Source organism: Pholis gunnellus (genome assembly GCF_910591455.1).
Source record: "Pholis gunnellus genome assembly, chromosome: 7".
NCBI classification, from domain to species: Eukaryota; Metazoa; Chordata; class Actinopteri; order Perciformes; family Pholidae; genus Pholis; species Pholis gunnellus.
The window spans coordinates 26,666,555-26,678,997 of record NC_136533.1 but is presented as its reverse complement, the minus strand read 5'-3'; the positions used below and the strand labels follow the sequence as shown (position 1 = coordinate 26,678,997).

At 42.1% G+C, this 12,443-nt stretch overlaps 1 protein-coding gene across 4 annotated transcripts in view; it reads right to left on the bottom strand.

Moving 5' to 3' along the window:
- The window catches only part of wwp2 (WW domain containing E3 ubiquitin protein ligase 2), a 59,068-nt gene that overhangs the window by 6,869 nt on the left and 39,756 nt on the right, over positions 1–12,443 (bottom strand). For 3 of the 4 annotated variants that reach the window (XM_079162349.1, XM_079162350.1, XM_079162352.1), the window contains 7 exons: positions 11,293–11,347; positions 9,279–9,360; positions 7,457–7,585; positions 5,456–5,534; positions 4,528–4,599; positions 3,342–3,430; positions 43–202 (listed from right to left, as the gene is read on the bottom strand). In XM_079162349.1, the coding sequence (XP_079018475.1) occupies positions 43–202; positions 3,342–3,430; positions 4,528–4,599; positions 5,456–5,534; positions 7,457–7,585; positions 9,279–9,360; positions 11,293–11,347 (666 nt within the window). The remainder of the gene's footprint in view (positions 1–42; positions 203–3,341; positions 3,431–4,527; positions 4,600–5,455; positions 5,535–7,456; positions 7,586–9,278; positions 9,361–11,292; positions 11,348–12,443) is intronic. The other variant, XM_079162351.1, reaches the window with a different exon arrangement.

Here is a 12,443-nt window from a genome sequence, read left to right as displayed (position 1 = left end):
GCACATATGATTTCAATAACACCACTCCAAAGTGAAGCTCACCATGGCGATGAACCGCCCGATGAAGCGGAAGTATGTGAGGTGGTCGGGGTTGATGGAGGAGGCGGGGTTGATCTGCAGACAGTAGTTGTTCTTGCCGGCGTATTCAAACAAACAGTACATGGGGTTCAGCACCTCGTGGGACAGCAGGAAGAACCATTCCCTGCAGAGTGAGAGGACATTACAGGAGATATGAGAGGCTAAGAAACGACAGCAGGGATGTACTATTCTTTCTTTCTTTTTATAAATACAAGGCATAATGTTTGATGATTTAGAACTCTCAATTTTCATCAAAGACTAGTTCAGAAGACGAAGCGGAGGAGTTTGTTTCATCACTGTGAGCTGAGACAAAAAAACAATCAAAACAATTTTTTTGCAGATAACATGGATAAAAGAAGACATCTTATAACAACAATCACAGTATATTTAATCCAAGGACAGAACATGATCAAACTATGGAAGCCCATTTCCACCAGCAAAAAAAAAAAAAGTGATGATTCCAGTGATGATTTATTTGTATGACACACAGGGATTTCCCCAAACACTGATATGTTTCTCTATCTGGAAGTGCGATTTAAAAGACATGCAGTCTATGGCTATAACCTCTCTATGAAATTGGTCGTAGAATAAGACGATAATAAAAGCAACCACATGTACTAGCCAGCACTGACTTCACATTTACATTTGAACAGTGGCAGGCCGTCAGGGCCTGCAAAGCCTTCTCTGCTGGCCTAAACAGAATCACAAAGTTATAGCTATTTTATAATTTCATAATTTTTCTTAAATACACTACATGTATCATAATTTATAAAAATATTTTTCCCATTATCTTATTTTCTCATCGCACAGCTACTGTCTTCCTCAGTTGCTCTGCTTCAGTGCAGCTTGTTTTAAGTAGAGCTTTTATCCAATCAGATTTCACCTCTGTGTCTCTAGGTAAGAAGAGAGGCCCCAGGCCTGCAGACTCACCAGTGCCTCCAAGTGCAGTTTAAGTGAATGGGGACGATATTGTAGATTGGCATAGTGTTCAACCAATCAGATCTTTAGTTTGATATTCTTAGACGCGCCAGAGCGGCCTGCAGGCCTACAACTACGTCAGCATTAGCAGCAGCGCTGCAGTGAGATTCTGTGCTGTGATTGGTCAGTGGGCGAGCACGTGATTGTCGTGAAACAAAACTTAGAGCAGAGGCTTAGTTGGAGTAGTGAGAGTTCATATTGAAAGATATGAATGAAATTATGATATTTTTTGCATTTTGCTTGGTGTAGATTTAAAAAATTTTTTTTACCTAGCTTTGTTTTTTAACACTCAATGGCTGAAGGAGGAGAAACGGATTTGTGAGTTGGGATTTAACTGTGGGATTAAACTCTTTGTCAACAAAGAAGGAGGATGTGATCAGCATTTGGTAAGTCAACTGGTTCGTTTTTTTACATCTAATATCTAAATGGCCCTTGAGTATGTAGCAGAATGCGTGTTGCTGCTGTTTTCCCGTTAAGCTAGTTAGCCTAGCCTCCCGGAACACTTGCGGAGCCCCAGCTGTTTTTTGTTGTGGTTCTTTTTGTTCTGGTTCAGAGGTCACACAGACCGCTGTCTCCTACGTGAGCGCAGGAAACATTATATTTCCTACAATTTAAGCTTCTGCATTTTCCAAATGCACTAGTATTATTCAAACGTATTGTTCGGTTTGTAAGCCTCGTACCAAATGGTTTAATACAAATACGTAACGTTATATAGTTACAGCCCAAGAAAGGAATAATAACCGGAGCTGTGGCGCCATTATGTGGTTATAAGGTGGTATTTCAGCAGTGAAGGCCCAGGTCTAAAATGCACGGCCCGCCACTGCATTTGAAGGGTAATGTAAGTTACGGTAAGTTACGGCCACTTGAGTTGTAAACTGAAGGAGCTACCATGTGACTTTGGTGTGTGTTCACAGCGTTTCCACAATATTACTAAAACACTGTAGTCCATAAACTACCATTTGACCGTTAAAAAAAGTGGACACAGTAAAGCAGACAGCGTCAGCACTGAGCTCTAACTGAGTCAAATCAAATTTGATTTCATTTAAAACCAGATTTGAGGTTAAATATAATTTTGTAAAAAAGGTTTCTAAATCCTGGATTAAATTAAATTCAGAATAAACAAATCCTGAATTAAATTTAATTCTGAAGGAAAAAAATTCTGGTATAAATCAAATTCTGAATGAATGAATCCTGAATTTAAATAAATCTTGAACTACAATTAGGTAAATAGTGCAAGTCCACAGCTTCAGAATGAATATTTTAGATGGATAGATACCATTTATTCAACTCTCACAAAAAGAAGGGAATACGCAAAATGTATAATTACAATTTAAATGACAATAAGACTTCTAATCTAGGCTATTTCTTATGGTAATCTTGTGTAGACCAGGTGTCAAAAAGAAGAATTTTATCACTGGATAGTGGTATTTGAAAATACAATACATTAACAAATTTGACACATAAATTATATGGAGACAACACATATAACATGAAAGATAAATACAACAGAATCAAATAGACACAAGGAGACTGTGGGAGGATGCATGCTAGACAGAATGAGGGCCCACGAGCACCACCACCACCACCACCACCACCATTAGCTGCAGCACCAGCACCTAGCGCTCCCAGGGGCCCCTGCACTACCCCCTCGGGGTTTATGGGAGGGGGATGTGGACTGACGGACGAATGGACGCAGACACCTCACAACATCCCGTCCGTGGTTCTACCCTGTGGTAGAACAGCATGATGTCACCTACCATAGGGTAAAACCACTGACGTGACACCGGAGACAGAGACACAATGTAAAAAACAAAAACGAACAGGAAATAAATTGATGAGAACGCCACCAACACAAAAACAACAACATATAAAGAGAGGAGGACCTGGAACACAGCGGGGGTGGGGGATACAGTATATGTGATGGATGGTTGGAGGGATGGACAGAATGTAAAGAAGTTATGCAACAATAAGGATTTACAGAGAATATAGATAGTTTTTGGAAGCCAGCAATCTCAACAACTTCAGCCCATTATGCCCATTGCCTCTTTATAGTCTCTTTAAATAGTCTCAAGCCACCCTGGAACTGACGGTTAACAGATTAAACGCTGGTTCCACTGGAGGAGGAAGCTGATGCAGAGATGGAGAAGAGGCAGGAACAGGAAAAATGCACCATCACCAACATTAAAAACCAATGGGATAAATGTAGCACCAACCGCATGCTTAATGACGGAATAAAAACATTAGGAAAAGAAGAAGAAGAAGGAAGGCACGTTTGTTGCTCTCACCTGGCGATGCCTCCGTAGTCCAGTCCCTCCTCTCCTCTCATTATGATGTAGAGTCTGCGGCGAAGGTCGTACGGCTTCACATTCATGATCTGACGACAGGACAGAATATATTATTTGAGAAATCATTTTAACAGGCAACATCTGAGAAGGATCGAAAACTGGAGACAAGAATACATGTTTATTTTCACCTTTAATTTCCTTTTCTGCAAAAATGATTTAGTGATTTTTTTATTGTGCAAAGTCTGAAATGAATGCTGTGTGTCAGATGCACATTTGTTTTTATAATGTATGCATGGAATCATCTGAGCCTGGTTTACGGATACTTTTGTCCAAGGGTGGCCAAACTGCGACTACTAGATGTCAACTAAATTTAGTAGAATTATCTCAATATCAATTATCTAATATATCTCAAGCAATGTTTTATCATTTCTGTCTGTTCTGTTTGTTACATATTATACACATATTAGACAGATTTACATCTTACATTTGCATCGTAATCTTTTAAGTGGGCGTTTTGCCATGAACAGAAACCAATATTTGGCTATTTCTGTCAGTTCTAACTTTACATCGTAACACATAACATCGTAATATTTTAAAAGAGCACTTAGGCCATGCACTTCATTAGTTTAAAAGTATTGAATGAATTTTAAAAGCAGCAGATACAGAAAAACCTTTTTGTAATATGTGGTCACACCAGTAAACTGTAATGTCAAACGTTGGTGGTAATGTGTAGTTGTTTGATAGAAAATACATTTTCTATGGCACATGTGGTTTCTGGTCTAGAAACACTGATTTTCTTGCAGTGTAACTGGTTGAAAACTAAACATTCACTATTGTTTTGGCCCGTGACCCGTGATATTGTTCTCTATATGACGCACAATCAAAACAGTCTGGCCGCCCATGTCAGGCTATAATAAGATATAAATCAATGAAATATTTTGGAGCAGACGAAAAATGGAAATAAGTCTGGTGAAATATTATAATAACTGCAAACCAAGTTCAGATACCAGAATAAGCCAATAACGTGTTTTTGTCTAATCGCTTTATACTTTTTCTGTAAACATGTTACACAGTATGTATATCATGTCTTTGGTTACAGGGTGAAATGTTGCAAACTAAACACAAGGTGACATAAATGTAGTTGTATTTGAGTGTAGATCAGGTGTGCGTTCGGTTCGTCTCTGACCTGCTGAAACGAGTCCTCAAACAGCGTCTGTCTGGACACGGAGATCTTGACGTGGCTGGGCAGGGCGTTGGACTGGACGGAGACAAAATACAAAACATGCAACAAGTTAGAAAGAGAACTCCATATGGGGAAAAATTTAATCTTGAACAGGTTGGATTCGGTAAGACCTTCTGAAAACTCGACAACTGCTAGTGACCACAAATCTAACTTTCACTTTTGACCCTGAGAACACTTTTCTAAAGCTGCATTTCCACCTCGAAGTTCCTGATAATTTAAAGTTACGGGACTACTTTTTAAGGAACTAAAAGGTTCCTTCAGCCCCTTGTTCTCTGTGTTTCCATGATATCTAACAGTAAATCATCTGCTGAGTGTCTGATGGCTATTTATTAGTTTTTTTTTAGAATGTATCTGCCGTGAAACGATCAGAAAATAACTATTTTTCTCTCGTCGATTTTTATTTATTTAAATGAGTGTGGAAGCCTAACTTTACCTTTAATGTTATCAAACAAAGAGAAATGCTCTCCTCTCATCATAAATCGATACAGGATCACCTCCTTGTTTTAGGAGTGTTTTTATAACGTCTTCTGTACTGCAACGGATTCCCCATGGAAACGGAGTATCCGAATGGTGTACAGTCACAAGCAGGATTTAAATTAAATCCTTTGCATTTGATTGGACCGCTAAAAAGTAGGCAGGCTTAGAATTTTGCTCGCTACGGAGCTACAGAAACTGTGGCTCCACAACAACAGATTGATTTATGGATGTCATGATATTATTGGTTGAATTAGGTTGGTGCTAGCTTACACACATATTTAGTTTTACAGGAAGATATTGATTTTTTGTAATTCTGTTGTGCATATATAACATGTGCACAATATGTGTGGGGGATGTGATCTAAAAGGGTTATAATCTTGACTTTAACACTTACATGGCACAGGAAACGGAACTGGTGGTACTTCCACCTGAAGCTGCGGTCATAAGCACCGGGTGAACCGCCCTGCCGTGAGCTGCACACACACACACACACACACACACACACACACACACACACACACACACACACACACACACACACACACACACACAGAGAGAGAAAAGGAAAGGATTCAGTCATTTTTCACACTGTCAAAGCGAAATCCATTGAGAATCTTGATTGAATAATTCCAGAGTTAATAATCCAACACAAACTAACGGCCTTGATGTTTGATGTTGTCAACTCTTTATTGGTCAGCTGATCAACAGAAACGCGTTGGTCTCCTTTAAAGCACTGAACCCCAAAAAACAGCCAGAGGATTTGAAAAACATGTTTTCTCTTTATAAAATTCACCAAAATTACACCGTTTATCATAGCCTAAAGCTGTAAAAACAGACATTATCAGCGGATTATCACCTTTCTGATGGTCCTTGAGCACATTGTGTGCAACTCAAAACTGTGTTATTTTATCCAAATCATTTACTCTACATCTCTCATTTACAATGTTCCCAAAATAAACCATTTGCTCTAACCAGATCCTGAAAAACAGATTAAATTCTGCGCTCCTCAGTGTAACTGTGGCGCCATGATTGACTCGGCTGAGACCAACAGTCAAATCTGAGAAACTTTGCCTGAACTGCAGGCTGCTGAACACAGAGCCGAGAGGAGAGGTTGTGAGAAGAGGTTATAAAAATGTGAATAGTGCAATGTATATAGCATGTGGAGCCTCATTTTCCCCCAATATTGATAACACTTGCGGGCAAAATGTTTGGTATATAAATTCTATTGTTTTCAAATTAATGTAAAATTAATTATCTAAATGATATACGTCATTATAACTGTGTTGTACTGCACAAAAGACATGTTTTAGTTCTGTACCGTTTAAATACAGGTGAAAAACGAGTGAAATGTGACGCGAGTAAAAAAACAAACAAAAAACACCCTGAAACTGCTCCGGGTTCAGTGTCATTAAGAATCCCTTATGTTCCAGGTTTGCGGGCCAGAAACTCAACGTGAATATCAAGTTCACACCGGCCCTTCTGTTCTCAGTCACGACTCGGTGTGTCTGGGTCTCAAACACAGAGGTGAGTCTGGGCCTGCAGCTGTGTTAGTATAAGCTCCACCAACCCACGGCGCACACACACAACACACAACCCACGGCGCACACACACACACACACACACACACACACACACACACACACACACACAGGATATGTGCCTTGTCAGCACCAGAGAGGCTGAAGGAAGGAGGCCTCTAATGCGTCTGGCTTTCGTGCTCTCCGAGCTGCCAGGTTTGTCTCGGTTTGGGGTTAGGAAAAGGAGACAGCGGCGGCAGAGCGCTGTAGGATCCGGAGTAAGAACAGTGAAGCCCTCCGTAACCACATATACGTTTAGAAAGCAGCTTGCAGATGCACACACACACACGCACACACACGCACACACACACACACACGCACACACACACACACACACACACACACACACACACACACACACACACACACACACACACACACACTGAAAAGACAAGTGCGCGCACACACATGCCAATGCAGTCTGCAGTGGATCTGCACATTCTCCTGACTTCTTCGGGGAGATTTGAGACAGCTTCAAGGCAAGGCTGAGGGGAAGAGGTGTGTGTGGGTGTGTGTGAAATATTTAGAATTAGAAATGAAAGGTAATGGATAAAACATGCAATAAAGATATAAATTAAAAATAGTATTAAGATAAAGTTTTGACTTTTTTTCATGATCTTTTAAAGTTTTCACACCATGAGTGTTTAAGTAGCTATTTGCAATGTCAGACCAAGGAAAAATCATTGTGCAATAATTTGAATAAGAAGTTGATTTCAAGTGTTTTTGAGTGACAGAGATCACTTCCTCAGACCGTCTTAGCCTCTGCCTGTGACACACTAGAAGCAGGTTTCGGGAGGAAGGGCTGAGAGAATATTTACCCTGACTCAAACCCGGGTCGGGGGTCTTTAAAGGTGGTGGTGAGCGAGTTGTGGTCCACAAAATATCGGACTCCCTCGGCGGTGTACTTCATCTCCCAGCCCGGGGGCAGGGGGTGCTCCTTGATCATCCTGCAACAGGGAGAGGGGGGCAGTGAGCACGGTCCCAGCCCAAAAGGAGGGGGCCCCGTCCTGGGGATGAAACTGACACACCTCCCCGCCCCCCTGTGGATCTGAAGCCCGACAAAAACCCCTGCTGCTTCCAACTACTAAAGACTAGTGACTCTGAGCAATATTAAGGCACTGTTCAACCCAAAATCATAACTACATATTGTTCCTCTTACCTGTAGAGCTATTTATCACGCTAGATTGTTTTGTTGTCAGTTTTGGAGATATTGTGCCTTTTTTCTAATATAATGGGACTATACGACACTCTTGTGGAGCTCAAAGCGCTCAAAAAAAACACTACAGCACAGTCTCTTTTTTCGTTTTATGTAGGAACTATTTTCTTTCACCCATAGTTCCTTCATGAAACTGCTCACAACAAGTGAGAAGAAGGCAGATACCGCTGAAACCGATATCTCTAAAACTACTCAACTCAAACGAAAACTATCTAGATTGATAAATAGCTCTACAGGTAAAAAGAAACTTACATAGTTTTGATTTGGGCGTGAACTGTCCCTTTAATGTGGCCATCAATAACTCGTTCCACCCAGGCCACAGTTTGTGCCTCTCATGTATAACGTTTGAATCACAGAGCTAACACTCAAGTTTGTCAGAAAAATAAATAGCTAGCGACCTTCAATATAAAAAATAAAATACCTCCTTAAAAACTCTTCCAATCATCTGGACTAAATCTTTTTTTTTTTTTTTTTTAAATAACAAAAAACAAAACAAGAACATCAAAGGTCATTTAACAATATGCAATGCTGTTCTGCAGGTATAACAAATCCCTCAAAAAACTAAAGACTAAATAAAGAAAACGTGTTTTCTATCGAGGTAAAGTGTTTTCATGAACGTCAATATAGTGAACTGATAACAAAAAGTTAACATTTAGTTTCACAACATTTAAATTAGGCAAGGACATTTCTAATTTACGGCAAAAAAAACAACAACTCTTTTTTTGCCAGTTCAGATGGTGGGAAGACTTTTTGCTGATTGTGGAACTACCGTCAGAGCAGCAGTCAGCGTGAGTGGCTACATTTAGCTGTGTGACCTGAATAGAACGCTACCAGATGAGAGGCACAAACCACATCTCCAGCTCGCCCGCATGAGGTCATGTAGAGAAGATGATGCCCTGCACCTTCTAAAAACCCAGCCATAAAAAAAGACGGGAGATTCTAATCGGTAATGTGTCAATTTGGACTTCCTACAAACGGTCGGAGGCTCAGTTAGAGTGAGGGAGGTGAGAGGAAAACAGTTCAGCTCAGGAAGTGTTTCAATGTCAAAGGAAATAGAGGGGGAATGCCAGAAAAAAATGATCAAATGGACGGCAGATAGATCGTCAGCCAAGTTCTTCCTCTCATGCTGTTTCTCAGCAATTTGTAAAATAAGTTTGCTCCTGTAAACTCACAAATTTGAAAATTTCCACTGAGTGCTCCAGAGAATGTGCCAGTCTATTCTGGAAATCTTTGAACTCCATCATATTCCAGGACAACCCCTGATCAGTGAGAAACAACTCCCTCTGTCCTTTTACCAAACTGTGTGTTAAATCGTCTTCAGTAGCAGCAAACACCCAAAGCGACACACCACCTAACGAGCAGGCAAACACATGCACAGACACACACACACACACACACACACACGTTCACACTCAGAGTCTCACCCTTGGGTCCGAGGATCGTCCCACTGCGTCGTCCGCGTGTTGTGGTTGACGAAGTAGATTCTGCCATTGTCCTGACGCTTCTCTGTGGACACAAACAGAAAAACAACGGCACGCTGAAGAACAAGCGAGTTCGAAGTGGGTGTGTGATGAGATGAAGATATCACGATTTATCCTGGCTGAAATAATCCCGATAATGTTCCGATAGTCTCCAAAATGGCACTAAAACAAAACGAATCACTTCACCTCATATTTTGTTAAGAAGCGAATATTTGTATTGCGTCACACAGACACAAATCTTTGTTTAGTGAAAAACAATCTTATATAAGGTGCGTTTTTTTTCTCTTCTCTACTATGATGGCAACTAGACAGCTTTTTCAAGTGTTTCATATGACGATATTCACAATTATCCCGATAATTTACACGATCAAGTTATTGTGTTTATTTTTTTTTGCAATCTGTGATAAAAAAAACAAATCAGAGAGGATTCTGAAAAACTTCACAAAGGAGATCAACAACTGGGTTCACACTCTGTCATTTGGGATGGAGAAGAAGAGAAAAAATCTCACCACCACGATAGAAAATCTGCAAGTCTGTGTGATATTTCACCGAGGCTTGATTCAAATACCTCACCGGGGTAAACCCAAGTGTGTGTGTGTGTGTGTGTGTGTGTGTGTGTGTGTGTGTGTGTGTGTGTGTGTGTGTGTGTGTGTGTGTGTGTGTGTGTGTGTGTGTGTGTGTGTGTGTGTGTGTGTGTGTGTGTGTGTGTGTGTGTGTGTGTGTGTGTGTGTGGCTTTAAGGTGGCAGTGGGGGTGTCTGAAAGTCAGAGTGACCACGTTGTTGGGAGCAAATATTAAACATGGAGCCGAGGTTTCAAAAAGTAATAAATTGTTTAGATCAAAGAAGCTTAAAAACAGAATAACAATCTATCAAAGTGTGTGTGTGTGTGTGTGCGCACACACACACACACTAGTCTCTAGGCCCACTAGTCTCATGAGAGGAGCTGGTGCCCCATCCTGCTCCCTTCATCGCCCCCAACATCTTTTTCTCATTAACAGGAGTGTGTGGAGGGCCCAGAAACAGTGGTGCTCACATTGCAACTCTCACTTGCTTTTCTCCTCAACTCACCCCCCCCACCCACCTCAACATTACTATCCAGTTTGACCCTCCCCCGCCCCCCTTCTTTTCTAGTTTCTTTCATTCGCTGCTGTCTCTTGCGCTTCTATTCCATCTTTCTCTTTTTCAATCTTAAGCCTTTAGAGGGAAGAGACCAGAGAAGTGAATCAGAGCCAGCGGTATAATTGCGGTTTTTCGTCTAAGAGGTACCGTAACATGCTGAAAAGGCATCATGGGCAGAGAGTAAGCTGGAAGTGGGTGAAAACGTTGGTGGGAGCTGCCAGCAGCGTTCCTGTATGAACTAATGTGTGATTCAATGCGGATCCGACTGCATTAATCATTAGAGAAAATGTATGTCCGACTACGAGTCACAGTCAATAATACGGCCACTGTAATTTGTGGATGAATTGTTATAACGTGAACAAGATAACGAGAGAAAATTAAAAATCAGGAGCAGAGTCATCAATCAGTTAACAGCTGATCTGCTGACTGGGGACAACAAGGAAGAAGCTCAAGCAAATAGTCAAATACACAGAAACAGCATTGTTTCTGGTTTAAAATCATCAAACATGTGCTCAGAGTTCTGTGGAGAAGAGGAAACGCTGCAAACCTCGCCTGCAGAAATGCAAAGTGCAGTTTGAATAAGTTAAACTGACTAAATGGAGATTGCTTTGCTGTTGACTGCTGGCAAGATTTGTCAAAAAAAGCCCCCCCCCAAAAAAAACTCAGCTCAGACTTCAGAATCCATCAGATACGCCTCCGACAATCAGACACCTCCGGCAGATACAGAGGGGCTTTCAGAACCGAACTAGATTCGGACAGAAGCCGTCTCGTAAACGGCTCAGCACCCCTCACTGAGAGGGACTTTGTCTGTGCGAGGAAAGTGTTTCGGCAAACTTACCCCATCCAGGAGGCAGTGCGCCCAGAGGGTCATTTTCCACCGGAGCTCCGGACGGCTGAGGGAGAAACAGAGAGAGACAAAACAACTCCGGTTAGGAACACCTTTTTTCTCTCTCCGTCCTGTCCTCTTCCACATCTTGCTGTCTCTCTGTGTTTGTCCTCGCCGTACGTCACAATATGAAATTCTTCAATCGGTCCACTCTTGTTTCTCACAGCATGAAGGATGAAGAGGAGGGAAAAAGTTTTGTAAAAAAAAAAACAACCCCAAGTTCAGATGAGTAAGAAAAAATAAGAACATTTTAAAAAGCAGCAAAACTCACTCAGTACGATTGACCCAAACTTGTACAATCAAGTTAACGCTTGACCTCGCTTACTCGCGACACCAGGCGTGCTACATGTGTGTAAGTCGGGCATGCTGTCTGTGTGTGTGTGTGTGTGTGTGTGTCGGTGTTGAGGGGTGGGGGGGTGGCTCCTCTCTGCTGCAGTGGTGAGGGGCAACTGAGGGAGCTGGCCGTCGGGTGGCTCGTATGCCTCCCAAAAAAACGACACGCTCAGTAGGAGGATGAAACAACAATGCTGTTCCAATGAGCTCACTGGCTGGACGCAAGCCCCGCCCATCCCCCGGCTTCCCGCTCACCTCCTTGAATACACCCTGGCACCCCCTCCGCCCCCGCCCCACCCTGACGTCCTCCTCCTCTTCTCTCTGGCTCTCTTCTAGCGCTGCTGTGAAAGTAGGCAGGGAGGTGCGATGTCTGAGGGAACTGAGGGGAACATTCATGCTTGTTCCAGACTGGACCACCCCCCCCCCCCCCCGCCTCCTCACTGGCTGCCCCATCCCACCCCAGGCCTGACAAAAGGCACCTTTATTCACCCTGGGCCTGGAAACCACTGTGGGGTTTACTCAGCCTGCACTCATATACACACACACACACACACACTGAAGAAAAAGTGTGTGTGTGTGTGTGTGTGTGTGTGTGTGTGTGTGTGTGTGTGTGTGTGTGTGTGTGTGTGTGTGTGTGTGTGTGTGTGTGTGTGTGTGTGTGTGTGTGTGTGTTAGTGTGCCGTGGTGTAGAAAGTTTGTCTGTGGCAAACAGGGAGTCAATGTGTACATTCTCATGTTGGAATACACACAAAATCGCATGAATATATTAG